Source organism: Lissotriton vulgaris, chromosome 3_1 (assembly GCF_964263255.1).
Source record: "Lissotriton vulgaris chromosome 3_1, aLisVul1.2, whole genome shotgun sequence".
NCBI lineage: Eukaryota > Metazoa > Chordata > Amphibia > Caudata > Salamandridae > Lissotriton > Lissotriton vulgaris.
Window position 1 is genome coordinate 349234460 of NC_141689.1, and position 17862 is coordinate 349252321.

The 17862-nt window shown below is 49.5% G+C and overlaps 1 protein-coding gene across 1 annotated transcript in view; it reads left to right on the plus strand.

Annotated features, from left to right (window-relative positions):
- OSMR (oncostatin M receptor) overlaps window positions 1-17862 on the plus strand; it is a 410044-nt gene that overhangs the window by 136506 nt on the left and 255676 nt on the right. The window contains exon 3 of the mRNA XM_086960555.1: window positions 2036-2131. Within this exon, the coding sequence (XP_086816681.1) occupies window positions 2059-2131 (73 nt within the window). The 5' untranslated portion in view covers window positions 2036-2058. The remainder of the gene's footprint in view (window positions 1-2035; window positions 2132-17862) is intronic.

The following is a 17862-nucleotide window of genomic DNA, read 5'->3' on the forward strand; positions in this document are numbered from 1 at the left end:
TGCCTTTGGCGCGCCTTCGGCTCCGTTGTGCGATCGAATTGTAAGGCCTGTAAGTGTTTCAGGACGTCTTTAGTATCCTTCAGATATGTATCTGCTTTCTGTACCAGTAGCCTCAGAAAAGCATCCACGGATTTCGAGAGGGGTTCAAGTATTGACCCTAAGCTGGACACAATTGGTCGTCCAGGGTGGTGGGTAAGATTCTTGTGAATTTTGGATATTGTATAAAAGTATGGTGTTTTCTTGATCAGGAAATCTCCTTCTTTACTCGAGATCCAATCATTTGTGCATGCTTCCTCCACCATGCTAGTGATCATGACTAGTATGGACGCTGTGCGATCATTTTCCAAGATGCCATAATTCTTGGAGACTTATAGAAACCATAGACATTTTTGGTCATAGGTATCCGAAGATTGAATCACTATTGCTCCCCCTTTGTCTGCAGGTTTTATGACCAGCTCTGCCTTATTTGCTAATTCCCTGATAGCCTGTTTTTGTTCTTTGGTGGTGTTGTGGAATATTTGGTGATTGTCTGGGTTAATTGCTTCTTGGTCTATCATTACTGCCTTTTCAAAAGTCAGAATTTCCACTGGCAGCATCGTGTTGGTGGGGAGTGTGAAGGTGGATTTCAACCTTAACCCTGTGTCATCTTTCTCTGTAATCATTTTATCTCCGTTGTCAAAGTAGGCTCTTAGTTTGAGTTTTGGGATGAATTCATTGATTTCTTTGCATAGTGTGAATTTATCCAGTTTTTCAGTTGGTACGAAGCCTAACCCTTTCTCGAGGATTTATTTATGTGCCTCTGTCAAGATATGGTCAGTTAGATTCACCACTAGGTTTTCTTGTTGCTGGTTGTTGATTGTTTGCTCAAGGCACTGGTCATGCTCCTGGTTGCTACTCTTGCTTGTTCCTCTTCTGTTGCCCAATGGACCTGGTTCCCCTTCCGGTTCCAGCCCCTCCATGGGCCCTGGTGTTACCCTAAAAAAGGGTTCTGTGGGTAGTACTGGTATTCTTGGTGTGGGTTATGCCAATGATTGAATGGGGGTGGTGGGCCTTGTGTTGTGGGTGGACCGTAGAAGAAAAGAACCGGGTATGCTGGAGGGCCTTGGTGAGTGCTCCATCCTCTTGCCCCTCGCAAGTGCCTTCTTCTTTCTTGATTCCTTCTGCCCTGGTGGTTTGCCACACTGCTAACATCTCAACCTAAACATCTCTCTCCAAAAATGTTGACCAACTTAATTCTAAATCATGTTACATTTGCTTTCCAAATATGTGGCCGAGGTTACTTTAGTGGTCTGACTCTGAGTCTTTTCTTAGCATATTTAGGGCTAGTGCCTAATAGTGTGGTAAGGTACAGTTTTTTTTATACTGAAATGTTTATGTAAATTTGAGATTTTAAATATATATGTTTTAGAATCTATGGTTTTGTAAAAGCTGTTTCACAGTCTACCTTTCCATATGCTACCATGTGAAATACACTGCAAAGTATGACAGTCCATTTTGGTGCCAAAAGAAAACATGCTACTTTAGACCATTTCTAATGTCAGATTACCTCGATGTAAAAAATGGAATACTGCAGTTTATGACATATTTCAAGACTTCCTTATACAGCCATACTATAGTAGTACCTAATAACAGGTATATAGCATCTCTGGGTTTATTAGGAACTCCTCAACAAAGATACATTATACTGTAAATGCATGACATCAAAGTAGTGAGAAATCTTACAAAATATTGCAATCCAATGTTAATCCCTCATTTACAGCTGGAACTGAATTGTCCAGAATGTTTGTGTTTACAATATTTGGTACAGTAGTGCATGCTTAGTAGTGGACAACAGCGCTGTGCAGTAGTTTGTTAGCAAGAGCATTGAATGTCAGACACAGTTCTGAAGTAAACCCTGGTCTATTTTCAGACTTGCTGCCGTGTATTATGCAGCAATTATAGGACACCTCTCCTTACCTAAATAACCGTGCGGGTTTCTGTGTGTGTGTGCTGCTCTTTTTTTTGTCGTGAACTGATGGCCTGTATTCTATTTCAGCATTCCTTCAGGAAAAACAAGGCATGGATCTTTCAATGATTCTGACAGGAATAATCACCTTGATGGCTGCAAATCTCAAGATATGCCAGTGTGCAGGTGGGAGTTGCATCTATTTTCATTTTACATTCATTGTTTTGTTTATTTATTTATTTTGTCGATGTATCGGGCGATGTCCATACAGGTGCCTATCCACGCATTACACGATATAAGCACAGTAATTATGTATTTGTGTTTTTATGTATATAATTGCAGAAAATTGCTGTTGAAACTCGCTGTTTGGAATAATATTACAAAGAAAACCTCCGGAACATCTCGCAAGTGGAAGATTTGACAAGGAAAAAAGTGATTAGATAGAAGGAAGGAATGACTTAACATAGAGAGGTGGAAAATGTGGGGGGTGTACACCAGAGGTAAAGAATAGAACAAGACATATTTTGAATCAGTTTTGAGGGAAGATACAGACGAACATATTTAAATGGCAGGCATGAGTAGGGAAGTTCACACCAGCCAGGGAGATATGGGTAGCAGGACTCTGTCTTTCTCCTCTCTGAAAGCTTTTTTCTAATTCCACGACTAACGATGTTAACACTGTCCCATGCAGTCTCCTGCTTGATGTCATCATAGGGGACATTAAGGCTGTATTATGTCTACTTCTGAGGACACCGGTGAGCTGAGTGCAGCATGCGAGGAGTACAGAAGATATAGCAGTTGTTTGTATCTGTTACACTATTTTCCCACTAGAGACAATATTAAGTTATTATGTAGCACATTCCTTAGGCAGTGGTATTTGGAAAACTCAGAAATCAAAACTATATATATATATAACGTTCTAGCCAGCATTTGGAACTGTTCCACCCTGTCTCCATTTTGGTTCATTGCACTTGATCTGATGTTTTTCTTGCCCCAAAGTCTCGAACCTTGCACCCAATGGGAGGTGAGCCACATATTTTCAGAGGTTCTTCCTAATTGCAGAGTTCTATGTCTAAAGGTAGAAAAAACTACTCAAAACTATGCAGAAACTATCCAGACCCAATGTGGACATAAAAGAAAGACTTCCCAAGGAAATCATCCTCTACAAATTGCGCATTTGAAAAAGAGAGCAGGGCATCAGCAGCTGTTGGTGCCAGTGGCTTGCTAACCTGCAGTAATGGTGGCTCTGCTGTAAGTTCTTTCTTCTACCTCATGCTTCAGTTGAGAATGACCATCTTTTTCACTCTTGAAATCCTAATCCTTCTATACTTTATTCCCTTGTAGAGGGGGTAGCGTCCAGAAGTTCAAGCCAGAAGGCTGCTTAAACATAAAAATCCCTGTGGGTTTTGTTTTGTTGAGTCTGATGGCTCTTCTAAACATTGAAGGACTGATGCCAGCCCAGCTAGCACCACATGTGGGTAGGCAGCGGTGTAGGGCACTAATGTATCCATTTCAAGGTACTTCGCCTGTCTGGCACCAGCAGATTTTAAGGGTATCAGGGTGCCAAACCTCCATCCAAACTTCAAAGTAATTGGGTATAGGCAGTTTATTTATAGACAATCTCATTTGAAGCATCTGCCCAATTAAGTATGTTTAACGTGCTTCCTCATTTGCTAAATAGAGTTATTAATTGAAATCTTTTGGACACATTAACCTTTTACCCAGGTGCCTGTTTTGGTCAGAATTCATGTGATCCTTAATCTGTAGCCCTCGGACCAAAGTCTTGTGATATTTGTGTAACTTACTGCGAGCTGCTTCCAAATGGTTAATGGTAGCCTAAGTCTTGAAATGACTCCAGATGCAGTGTGAAAGGAAGGTCACCCCGCAGAACGTCAACTGTTGTTTATACAAAGGAAGGAAGAAGTAGCTTTTGGACACTTCTGATCTATTGTGTCCTGAACATGGGCGAAAAGAAGAGAGATTAATGGAAATATGTTAATTTACATCACTGCTAATGTTCATTACATGAAAGTTGAACCCTGTCTACCACACGGTCTGAACTGCAAACATTATAAAATCACACTAACGTGTGCATAATATTTTGAAACAAATTATTAGCTGGCTGTTGCTGTGTTTATTTTCATACCACAGTTTCCCCATGTATTCTACTTAACAGTAACTTTACTAGCGCTTTCATAGGAAAGAGTGAGAAACAAAGAACCATAGTCTTATGGGGAAGGGTAAATAAAGGGTTGTCCATGTTTTATAAGGAGTAAAATACCATTTGTCAGGATGTAAATGATCTTGCAAGACACCTCGTAGTTTCACACGGCATTGGGCTTCATTTGTGCATGTGTATGTCCACAGAACCTTTAGTTGGATTGCAATATATAATGCATGGCACAGGATTCGTGCTCCGTATATCTAGACAGAGAACTGTTAAACTCTGTGTCATTATCAGCCACCTGAGCTCTAACTATTCTCAGGCCAAATGCATGCTCTTGGTTTAAAAATGTTCCACTTACCTAACGTTGCCTTGTTTTGCTTGTCACTACCATGGTTTTCCATATCTTTAATGCGCTGTGTAGTTTACATATTCAGAGAGCTACCGAACATTTTCTTTGAAATCACCTTGATTAATTGAGGGCTCAAATTAATTAAAGCATGGCTATAATTTGAACCAATCACCTTCTTTCCAAACTAGCTAGGACATCTGGCCCTTTTATGGCAGCGACCTTCACACATTTGCATATTGCATTTCACAAATTCGTACCCTTACTCTTGATCCTCAGCCTAATTTTAGTTGACATTAGCATTTTGAAGTGCTGTCTTAATTGCCCATGTTCAGAAAGACCTACAGTAACCGAGCTAAAATATTTGAATTAAATAATTCCCTGATTGCAAAATTATTGCAAAATCAACAAACAAGCAGGTGTTTTTGATTCATTTTTTGAAGGATACGTAATTAGAGAATTTCTAAACTTAATTTGAACACACAATGGCACATGCATCAAGCGATTTTGGAATCGCAAACGGTGCGAATCGCACCCTTGAAATTGCATTCTCATTTTGCGATTCCTTAATTGCGAATTCGCAAAATGAGAATGCCTTCACATTGATTCCTATGGGCCTCTTGGCCCATAGGAATCAATGGGAAGGGTTTTCCTTAATTGCGATTCGCAAATTGTGAATCGCAATTAAGGAAAATTACCGAATCGCAAAAAAAATTGCGATTTTTTTTCATGCATTGCCGTTTGCGATTTCTAAATTGCAATTCCTTAATTTTCGCAATTTAGGAATTGCAAACGGAACTGTTGATGCATGTGGCCGAATGTAATTATAAAATTCCACGCTGGTAGTATTGGGTCATAATAAATCCAGATCCAGTTCAGGGGTTTTAGGAATTTCATTTGCTGCACAGTCATATACACCATACATTTTAAACATGGCCCTACCTTCCTCTTTGTACAGCTGAATGGCATTTTTAATTTAAGATTGTTCATGGAGAACCTCCTAAGGAGGAAGTACTTCGACTGTGAAGATAAACACGATATGAAGACCAATCACTGCTCATCCACTGTTCATTCACCACCAACTTAGCAGCTTAGCTTGCAACCAAGGTTCTCAACTTATCTATTGCTCACACCTGCACAGCATGTAACCATTTTAATGTTGGGTGCCCTGTAAAATGCATCCATTACTATTGACAATGGCATTACTCCTAGTCCCTCGCCTTCCTTCTTAACATATGAGGCCCCCGCCTCCCTCTAGACCCATCCCCAGCCTATAAAAACTCTGCCCGCCCCCACCTCTACCTGTACGTAAACAAGCCGAGCTAGCACTCAGATGTATTGCACCGGGAGGGTGGGAGGGTCCTAGAAGGAAGGCGAGGGAGTAGGACTAGCAGTAATGCCATTACCAATAGTAATGGACGCATTACCTCCCGTCCCTCTCGTGACTTCCTTCTTAACATATGAGGACATAGCAAGCAGAGGAAAACAGAGACGGACAACTGAGTGATAAAGAACACCAATTTAATATCATGCCCCAAACCCAGCAGATCAACATCCCTATTCTCTCCTATAGGACAAGACCCTGTGGCCGAGAACATTATCCAAACGTTCCAGACCAGCAATCTGATAGTGATGTACATACGTAGAAGGGGAAGACCAGGTTGCAGCCCTACAGATCTCCCCACAACTCAGCGACCGTAGCAGCCATACTGTGAGTAGAAAGTCCCTGATCCCCCAGAGGAGGATCCACCCCTTTAAGTTTGTAAGCCATCAAGACCGTGGACCGAATCCAACGACTCAGCATAGCAGTGGAATGTTTAACATCCTTTTTAGCAGAACCAAAGTTAGTAAATAAAGCGGCCCCCTCCGGAAGGACTCCACCACCTGCAGGTACCACAGTAATGCCCGCTGCACATCTAGACAGTACAAACGAGATTCCTCAGCCGAGTACAAAACTCCGACAAAATCACCTTCTGACGTAGATGAAAAGCCGAGTTAACCTTATGGATAAAGGATGGCAACGGCACTAAAACCACCAGGTCCAAAAAGATTTAGCAGAACAGATATTTACAGGACAAAGCTCCCAATTCACCCAAGCGATTTGCCAAAGTAATGGTGTTGGACAGGCCACATGAAGGGCTCGCTCCCTCCCCGCATGACAGAGCCCGGACATCAGCTCTCCAGGTGCTACCCACAGAAGCAACCCACACTCCGTCCCCTACGGGACTCCTACTCCCGGACATCTCTGTATCACGGGCCCAGGCCACCGTCAGCACCATTGCCCAGCCCGGCCGCCATCTTGGACACTGCACCACGAGGCCGCAAGGCCTCAGCTCGACCCCAACCCTGGGCCTGGCCAGGCCCCGACATCCTGGCACCACCATCCACCCAGGAGGTGAACGGACCACTTGGCAGGTCAATGGGAGAAAGAAGTGTCGATGGCTCTCCCCCGCCAGGTGCCGATCGCCCCCAGCCTCCCCGGGCGCTGGCTCCACCCCCCTGCTGGGTGTCTGGACTCCCTCATCCCGGACCTCCCGACCTCCAAGTGCGAGGGTCCGGACATCAAAGACCGCCAGACCTATAACTGGGGCAGCTCCAGAGCAGGAAGGCAGTTGTATCCTGGAGTCGAGAGACACCGAGAAGAACTCATCCTTGACGGACTGCTGGCGCTTCCGCAGCCCTGCCTTGTGAACTGTTGTCCTGCCGCTGGCGCTGCCGCGGCCCTCTGCAACCTTCATCCTCGTCGGGACCTGCTGTAGCTGCCGCGGCCCGTTGTAACTACCATCTTCGTCGGGACCTGCTGGCGCTGCCGCGGACCGTTGCCACCTTCGACCACCCCGGGACCTGCTGGCGCTGCCGCGGCCCGTCCTTCAAGAACGCCGAGCTCGAGGATTGTGAGCTACCCATCATCTCATCACAACTACCAGACTGGTAATAAGACTGTCCCGCTACCCCCTTTCCCATCCAAGAGACTAGAATCGAGGGGACCCCTGAGTCCAGACCTCCTTGTACCATTCTTCCGTACCTCAAGATTGCTTATAAAGAACGTTGAATCTTATCTTTGTGTGGTGTCTATCTGTGGGGGGGAAGTTACTTGTCTGTACGATCGCTGGAGACGGCTCTCCCCGGAGACCTCTCCCCTTGTCCTCGGCCGACCCTCCAGGTCCCGTCTAACATTGGTGGCCAGCGGCGCGATCCGAACCAACGCGTAATCGTACAGAAAGCAACTCACCCCACGACTAAACCACAATGCCGGCCCAAGAGAGCGGGTCTACAGAGAAATTCCAAATAGACAAGCTGGAGGAGTACAACCATCGAGAATTAAAACAATTTTGTATGGAACTGGGCATTGCTACCACCGGTCTGAGCACAAAAGATGACTTTAAACACGCCCTAGAATCATGGGCAGAGGCAAACACCGCTGGTCCCCGGGACCAACGCATAGAAGCACCGGAAACCAACCCCGCTCCTTCCGAGGAAAGGAGAACGGGTCTCTCCCGGGAAGAGATCCAAGAGCGAGAGAAAAACAGACTGCATGAACTAGAGTTGGCACGGCTCAAAATGGATGGAGAACTAAAACTAGCGGAACAAAAATTGAACCTAGAACACTTACGGCTCCGAGAAGAGCGGGAGGAAAAACAAAGACAAAGAGAGCTTGAAGAAAAAAGACTGGCATATGAACACGAGCGCAAACTAGCAGAAATAGAACTACGTAAGCAAGGCAAGGACCTGGGGGTGCCCGAGCAACCACGCACACCAGGAACTTCAGAACCAAAGGTCCACATTCCCAAAGATGTCGTCCGAGAGTTCTACCGAAACGACGACATACAGCAGTGGTTCAAGGCCTATGAGATCGCCATGTCCTCTCACCGGATCGATCGAAGTGACTGGGGAGCCGGTCTATGGGGGAGGTTCGTCAATGAAGGCCGAGATGCCCTGTTACAGCTCCCGGATCACCAAATGACGTCCTATGATCACATGAAGGCCGCCCTCCTCACTCGATATGGGCTGACACCCGAAATGTACCGCCAGAGGTTCCGCGACTGCACCCGAATCCCGGGTACAACTTGGGTGGAATATGTGAACTATTTCAGCCGAGCCCTTGAGGAATGGATCAAGGGGAGCAACGTAACGACCTACGAGCAGCTTTTTAACCTTGTTGTGTGGGAGCACCTCTCCAACAACTGCTTTGTCGAGCTCAGGCAGCACCTCCTCGACAGTAAATTCAGCTCGCCGCCGAGGCTGACCGATGGGAAAGCACCTGAGTGGGCCGGGGTGGCCCGAACGAGCAGAACCGGAACAACCAAGGCCATCACCGTCCCCGAGGAGGAGGAGGAGGCCAGGGCCGGGGGAAAGACACCGTCCCAGCAGCTCCCGCTACAAGCACCCCGCCCCCGGCCAGCAGGGGCAACCCCCCGATGCGCCCGGGGTTCAGAGCCAATGTCACGTGTCATCGGTGCCAGCGAGTCGGTCACTACGCCAATGACCCGAACTGCCCACAGAACCAGACTCCGAGGCCCCGCCAGGTAGCTGCCGCCGCCCTAGGAGAAGAGCAAGTCTCCGAAGAGCAGGAAGAATACGAACAAGAGCAACAAGAGTGGGAACCGGCCGCCATGGTCCTGGCGTGCCTGGGGGGGAGAGACATGGTCCCGCGGGCTCCCCTACCCGCCAACACCAGAAAGTACACTCAGTGGGTGAGCATAAATGGGCGCAAGGCCGAAGCCCTACGTGACACGGGGGCTAGTGTGACGGCCGTCCGCTGTCACCTGGTGACCCCCGAGCAAATAATACCGAACGTTCTCTGCCCCGTCCGTTCAGCCGACAATTCGGAGAGCATGTGTCGGATGGCCTGCGTCCCCTTCGAGTGGGGAGGAGTATCCGGCATGCTGAAGGTGACGGTCCGCGATGATGCCCCCGTGGACTGTCTCCTGGGGAACGATCTCGAGAGTTCCCCGTGGGCCGCCGTGGAAAGAAGAGAGCACCTGGGGATGTTGGGCCTCCCGGACTGGGCGTGCGTAACCACCCGGTCCATGGCGGCCCGCGCCATCCCCCGACCAGAAGAACCCGAATGGCCAGCACCTCCTCCCCCGATCGCTCCAGTGGGGGACGCCGACACCGCCGACCTCCCGGAACAGACCCAAGAAGAACCCGCTCAGCCCCAGGATCTCCCAGACCTGGCTCAGTGGCGTCAAGAAGGGGGACCCACCCAGGAACAATTCCGTCAAGAGCAAAAGACATGTCCCTCCCTCGAGGGACTACGACAACAAGCCCTCGCCCAGAGCGCGGGAGATACCGCCGGGGCCCACTGGATCTATTGGGACAATGATCTATTGTACAGCGAACAAAGAATCGCCGAGTTGGGGGCCAGTCGAGTGTTAGTGGTGCCCCTCCGTTTTAGAGACTTCCTGCTGAACTTGGCCCACGACGTCCCCCTGGCCGGACACTTGGGTCAGGACAAAACCTACAACCGCCTGGTGACCCACTTTTACTGGCCCAAAATGAGAAATGACGTACTCAACCACTGTCGGTCTTGTCCCACTTGTCAGGCCAGCGGGAAGAGCAGCCGCAAACTCAAGGCGCCCCTGCAGCCCTTTCCGGTGGTTACCACCCCGTTCGAGAAGGTGGGCATAGACATTGTGGGGCCCCTGGACCCCCGAACAGCACAAGGGCATCGTTTCATCCTGGTACTGGTGGACCATGCCACCCGCTATCCCGAGGCCATTCCCCTTCGAACTGTAACAGCACCGGTGGCCGGCCGAGCCTTAATGGGGATCTTCTCCCGGGTGGGCTTCCCCCGGGAAGTCGTCAGCGACAGAGGCACGAACTTCATTTCAAAATACATGAAATCCCTCTGGCAGCAGTGCGGGGTCACTTACCGATTCACAACCCCCTATCACCCACAAGGAAACGGACTGGTTGAGCGGTTCAACCGTACACTCAAGGGAATGATTATGGGGTTGGAAGAGCCCCTCCGCCGCCAGTGGGATGTGCTCCTCCCGTGCCTCCTCTTCGCCTACCGAGAAGTCCCTCAGAAGTCCCTCGGCTTCAGCCCCTTCGAACTCTTGTACGGGCACCCTGTTCGAGGGCCCCTCAGCCTAGTCAAGGAAGGTTGGGAGATGGCCCCCCTGAAAACCCCTCCAGACGTCTACAAGTACCTCCTGACCCTCCGCAATCAGATCAGGCGGTTCCGAGAAATCGCCAAAGCCAATCTTGAAGCCAGTCAGGAGGACATGAAGAAATGGTACGATCAGAACGCCTCCTCCATAGAGTTCGTACCTGGCCAGCAAGTATGGGTGATGTCCCCCACCGAACCTTGTGCCCTGCAAGATAAGTGGACGGGGCCCTTCAAGGTGATCGAGCGCAAGAGCCCCGTCACCTATCTCATCAACATGGAATCTTCCCGGAACCCCCTCCGGGTCCTCCACGCCAACAGACTCAAACCCCACTTTGTGCGCTCGGAGCTCAGCCTACTGATGGCTACAGACAGTGGAGCGGAAGAAGACTCCGAGCCCCTCCCTGACTTACTGAGGACCCGTGAAAAAGATGGTTCGGTAGACGGGGTCCGACTGTCAGATGCCCTGACCTCAGAGCAGCGCCAAGACTGTCGGGCTCTCCTGCTGCAGTTCGCAGCCCTATTTTCCCTCACCCCAGGGGTCACCCCCTGGTGCCTGCACGACGTGGACACTGGGGACAGTCCCCCCATCAGACATCGGGCGTACCGCGTGCCAGATCGGGTACGTGCCTGCATCCAAGAAGAAGTCTCCAAGATGCTCACCCTTGGGGTCATCGAACCCTCGGACAGCCCCTGGGCCAGCCCAGTCGTACTGGTCCCCAAAGCTGCTGCCCCCGGCACCACCCCTGAGCTCCGATTCTGCGTTGACTAACGGGGCCTGAACGCTGTCACCCGGACTGACGCTCACCCCATTCCCCGAGCCGATGAACTGATCGACCGCATGGGGGCTGCCCGCTACCTCAGCATCTTCGACCTGACAGCGGGCTACTGGCAGATCGGCCTCACCCCCAGGGCGCAAGAACGGTCCGCTTTCTCCACCCCGGATGGCCCCTACCATTTCAAAATGATGCCATTCGGCATGAAAAACGCTCCAGCAACCTTTCAACGCCTGGTGAACCAGGTATTGGCGGGCCTCGAAGAGTTCAGCGCCGCCTACCTGGACGATATCGCGGTTTACAGCCGCCACTGGTCAGACCACCTCCGCCACCTCCGAGAGGTCCTGCAGGCCCTCCAACAGGCCGGCCTCACAATCAAGGCCAGCAAATGCCAGATTGGCCAGGGGTCCGTGACCTACCTCGGACACCAAGTGGGGAGCAGTCTGGTGGCCCCCCTCCAACTCAAGATCGCTGCTATCCAGTCCTGGCAACCACCCGTAACGCAAACCGAGGTCCGGGCCTTCTTGGGGCTCACCGGATACTACCGGCGGTTTGTGAAGGACTATGGCAGCATTGTGGGGCCCCTCACGGCACTTACATCTAAGAACCAGCCAAAAAGAGTCGACTGGACTCCCGATTGTCAAGCGGCCTTCGAGAAGCTGAAGGTCGCCATGTGCACCGCCCCGGTACTCCAGGCTCCCGACTACGGCCGGGAGTTCATCGTCCAGACTGATGCCTCCGACCATGGCATTGGGGCCGTCCTCTCCCAACTAAACACCGAGGGAGTCGACCAACCAGTGGCCTTCATCAGCCGACGTCTGTTGGCCCGAGAACAGCGCTAGAGCACCATCGAGAGGGAGGCCTTCGCAGTGGTATGGGCCCTCAAGAAGCTCCGGCCCTACCTCTTCGGCACCCACTTTCGGGTGCAAACAGATCATCGCCCCCTGCAATGGCTAATGCAGATGTGGGGGGAGAATCCCAAGCTCTTGCGATGGTCCATATCCCTGCAAGGGATGGACTTCACTGTGGAACACCGCCCTGGCCAGGATCACGCCAACGCGGATGGCCTGTCACGATTTTTCCGCCTCGACGAGGAGAGTCCCCAGGAAGATGGGTGACTCTCCCCGCCTTCAGCTGGGGGGGACGCATGTTGGACAGGCCACATGAAGGGCTCTCTCCCTCCCCGCATGACAGAGCCCGGACATCAGCCATCCAGGTGCTACCCACAGAAGCAACCCACACTCCGTCCCCTACGGGACTCCTACTCCCGGACATCTCTGTATCACGGGCCCAGGCCACCGTCAGCACCATTGCCCAGCCCGGCCCCCATCTTGGACACTGCACCACGAGGCCGCAAGGCCTCAGCTCGACCCCAACCCTGGGCCTGGCCAGGCCCCGACATCCCGGCACCACCATCCACCCAGTAGGTGAACGGACCACTTGGCAGGTCAATGGGAGAAAGAAGTGTCGATGGCTCTCCCCCGCCAGGTGCCGATCGCCCCCAGCCTCCCCAGGCGCTGGCTCCACCCCCCTGCTGGGTGTCTGGACTCCCTCATCCCGGACCTCCCGACCTCCAAGTGCGAGGGTCCGGACATCAAAGACCGCCAGACCTATAACTGGGGCAGCTCCAGAGCAGGAAGGCAGTTGTATCCTGGAGTCGAGAGACACCGAGAAGAACTCATCCTTGACGGACTGCTGGCGCTGCCGCAGCCCTGCCTTGTGAACTGTCGTCCTGCCGCTGGCGCTGCCGCGGCCCTCTGCAACCTTCATCCTCGTCGGGACCTGCTGGCGCTGCCGCGGCCCGTTGTAACTACCATCTTCGTCGGGACCTGCTGGCGCTGCCGCGGACCGTTGCCACCTTCGACCACCCCGGGACCTGCTGGCGCTGCCGCGGCCCGTCCTTCAAGAACGCCGAGCTCGAGGATTGTGAGCTACCCATCATCTCATCACAACTACCAGATTGGTAATAAGACTGTCCCGCTACCCCCTTTCCCATCCAAGAGACTAGAATCGAGGGGACCGCTGAGTCCAGACCTCCTTGTACCATTCTTCCGTACCTCAAGATTGCTTATAAAGAACGTTGAATCTTATCTTTGTGTGGTGTCTATCTGTGGGGGGGAAGTTACTTGTCTGTACGATCGCTGGAGACGGCTCTCCTCGGAGACCTCTCCCCTTGTCCTCGGCCGACCCTCCAGGTCCCGTCTAACAAATGGCCACCACAAAACAAGTTTTAAAAGTCAAGATGTCAACTCGAGACCCTCAAGGGGCTCAAAAGGAGGACATGACAGGACATCCAACACAAGCTGCAAATTCCAGGAAGGAAAAGACCGGAGAGGTAGGGGAAACAGATTCAACAGACCCTGAAAAAAACGAGGCATCCCCTCCAGCAGAGCCACTCTGTGCGGACCCGCGATAGGTACAGGAGTGATCTGAACACCTGTATCTGGAGGAACATGCCAAAAGTCTATCACGTAACCATGATTCACAGTGCTCAGGACACATCAATCCGAAACCGGAGACCCATCAGGAGATGAAGAGGAAGAAGAAGACACCAGGTTGTTCCTCTTGAATAACCTCTTGCGACCCATGCTTGCTGAACAATGTAGAAGCCACTCCCCAGCAACCGTCTATATGGCCGAGAACTAATCCTACCGTTAACCAATAAAAAATCTCCATGAAAATATCACCAATCTGGAAAAAACAACCATTTTCCCAAAAAGAAATAAACTACCGGGCAAAAACCTGTCCTAACAGGTCTCCTTGACGTGTGTAGACACGGGCGTAGAAGCTGCCTTGCAACCCTGACCCGGAAACACAGCCCCAGCCGCAGGAGGACCGCCGGACACCGTTGCGGCTTCCTGAGCCACCGCTCCGTCCCTTGACCCCAAAGAAAATGTGGAGAGATAACCGCGCTGGGAGAACACTGCTGAGGGCACCGCCGTCGCAGAGAACCAGACCGAAGACTCCTTGGCATCGCCACAAGATGGAAGACCAAAGGTAAGGCTCACCTAGGGAGACAAAAAAGAACAGGTAGAGGTGGGGGGCGGGCAAAGTTTTTATAGGTTGGAGGTGGGTCTAGAGGGAGGCGGGGGCCTCATATGTTAAGAAGGAAGGAGAGGGAGGAACTGGAGGTAATGTGTATTTTCCATGTCACTGCAGTTGCCAATATAGCCATATAGCCTGCTGCCTAGGGCTATACTGCTTGTTAAAGGGCCTGAATGCAAGTTATAGGCCCAAACCGCAGGCAAGTGAATTGAAATTTTTGGTTATCATTGCGACCGCTTGCCCAATGTATACTGTGAAATCTTTATCGTTTATCACTATGCAATCTGCCTGTATAAGAGTTTTTCTTCTCCAATTAGAAAAAGTTAATAAAAAGATTCATAGGAATCATTGCGACCCGCAAGGCACAAACTGCAAGTTCTTGCAAGTAGCAGGGAGAAGGCAGGGGCAAAGAAGCATTCCCCCACTTCATTGCAATTGACAAGGGAATCTGTTATTCGCTTCCCATTGGTTCACATTGTATTGAAAGTATATTGACTATCCTTGGCAGTTGTCCACTGAGAGAGTGAAGATGTCCCACATAGGCCTCCGTTTCTGCATTTGTAACTGTTTTGCAGGTATTCACATATAGAATCTCGACTCGGGCACATTCACGTGTCACGTCTTTTGTGATTCTCAGCAACTGAACTCTGTGCACTGTGAGGACTCACTACAGCTGGCGCAGTGGAAAGTATTGGGCGTGCATATCGCAGAAACTCAAAGCTCAGATGTGTTCAGCCAATAGTGCATCTGACCCTATGTGAGGAATTTCACCCCTCCCAGTCCTCGGTGTTTATTGTATATTTGCCTATATTTCTGTGGAACTCACACTAAACGCGAATGTGTAAATCTCTAACCTCGGAAGCAAAATTCACCAGCATTTTTAACGAATCTGAATATACAACTTGGAATTACTTTGCATATTCTCCCAGATAAGAGCCCTAGAGTCACATAGGGCCATATGTATCAAAGTTCCATATTGCGAATTCTAAATAGCGATTTTTAAGGAATCGTTATTTAGAAATCGCAAAACGGGATATATGAAAATAATTGCTTTTTTTTTGCGATTTCCTAATCTTCTTTGCGAATTCGCAAATTGCGAATTCGCAAATAAAGAATATTTTTCCATTCATTCCTATGGGCCAGGAGGCCCATAGGAATGATTGTGAAATACATTTAATTTTGCGATTAGCAATTTCCTAATCGCAAAATGAGATTGATTTCAAGGGTGTCTCAAGGACACCCTACTGCACCCCTGCAAATTACATGTTGATGATGATGATTTGCAGCTCATCTTTCCTTTGAACACCAAGGACTCTGTGGTAGAATTCCAAAACACCATGTCCCACATTCTGAGTTGGATGAGCTGCAATCATTTGAAACTTAACCCAGGCAAGACCGAACTGGTCTTGCCTGGACAGAGTATACATAGTTGGAATCCCAGCTTCTGGCCCTCCTGCATGGGTGCCCCTCCATCTAAGTCACCCTCGCTCAAGAGCCTAGGTATCTTCATCAGCGAGGATCTTTCCCTAAAAAAACAGGTTGGAGCAGTTGTGTCCTCCAGCTTTTTCCAGTTGAAGAAAATTAAAAAAATTGCCTGTTTCTTCTCCTCAGCTGCTCTCACACAAATCGTCATCTCCCTGGTCCGGTCCAGATTGGATTTTTCTAACAGTCTCTACCTAGGGCTCCAAAAGGGAGAGCTCAGACGCCTCCAGCTGGTTCAGAACCTAGCAGCCAGACTTCTTCTGAACATCCCTAGGAGGCAATCAGTCAGACTTGGCCTGAAGCAGCTACACTGGTTGCCGGTTGAGCAACGCGTGGCCTTCAAAGCCGGGTGCATCCTATTCAAGTCTTTACATGACATTGGCCCCTTATTCATTAGAGATTTATTTAAAAGATACTGCCCTTCTCGCAACCTCCGGTCCACCCATAAATCCCTCTTGATTGTTCCTCCGTATAAGAGGAAGCGCCTCGGAGGCAGCTGCTTTGACCACCTTGCAGCTGCCTTCTGGAACTCTCTCCCCTCTCACCTAAAACTGAGCGATAATATCCTCAGCTTCAGACATTCCCTGAAGACCTGGCTCTTCTCTCAGGCACATCACTGAGCTGCTTCCTTTCTACTAACTGACTGTCGCGCCTTGTTCCTTCCTATAGCGCCATGAAGCCTCTGGGCGTACGAGCACTCAATAAATGCTGATTAACATTAACATTAACATTAACATGTGTGTGCATATGGCGCATATACATGCCCAATGGGCATGTATGTGCGTCATATGCCACCCTCACAAATGCACAAGTGTGCATATTTACAAGAAATCGCAAATTACCACCAACACAAGAAATCGCAAATTACCACCAACTACAAGTTGGTGGTAATTTGCGATTTCTAAACCTGAATTCGCAATTTTAAAAAGCTTCATACATTGCATTTAAGGAATCGGAAAATTGTGATTCCTTAAATGCTTAAGCAAAATAAGGAATCGCAATTTTTTGCGATTCCTTATTTTGCTAATTTTTCTTACATTTCAAAATCGGTAAAAAGGCCTTAACGAATCGCAAAAGGCTTGATACATATGGCCCATAGCTCCTTATGAGGTGGTATAGAGCACCTTTATATGTGTTCACTGTTTTTTCTGTGGCTGACTACTGAGTGTGAACCACAAGATATGTAAACATTCTCCAGTATTAGGGGTGTCTTTCATAGATTCACATGCCTGAATCATTCCCCGTCGTCGGAGTGGGAGTCCCACGGTATATAAAAAAGCAATAATATGCCTGTAATAACTAAAAAAAAAAAACCTTGGTAATAACCAACCAGGAAGTAAAGTAGACTTAGCTTACAGGAGCAAAAGCTCCCACACTCATGACTATCCTAGTCATTATGTTAGACCAAACTGCAGCCAATCAGGCTACAGCACCCACCAGAATGTTCTCCCCAGAGGCTCAGGCTCTCAGATTTTTTACCGCACGTCGTGTGAAGGGAGTCTCCCTGAGCTCTGCTCAGTTTCTTCTTACTTTGGTTGGTTTTTTACCTTAAAAAAATGTCTACTTCTAAATCCCTTTTTAGGGCTTGTGATTCCTGTGGAAAGCTGAGGCTGTTCAAGGAGGATCCTCACAAAAAATGCATCTATTGTCTGTATCCTGATCATGAGGCGAAGGAATATAAAATCTGTAGAACCTTCCCTCAAAAGACCCTCCGGGACAGAGAGGGTCGTCTGCTCCTGTGGCTTCAGAGGATTAAGGACAAGGATAACCCTGTTTCTGAGGTAGGGATCATTGCCTCTGGGTCTTCTGTCTCCTCTAAGAAGAGAAAATCTGAGGTAGAGTTGGCTTCTCCTAGGGCTAAAACTGTAAAAAAGGCCCAATCCTCTCAGGATTCTGGTTTGCCTACTACTTCCAGGAAGGTGTCTCCACCTGTAGTATCTGCGCTCTCAGGAAAATCTGGAAAATCTGCAATTTCCAAAGCACCTGCCC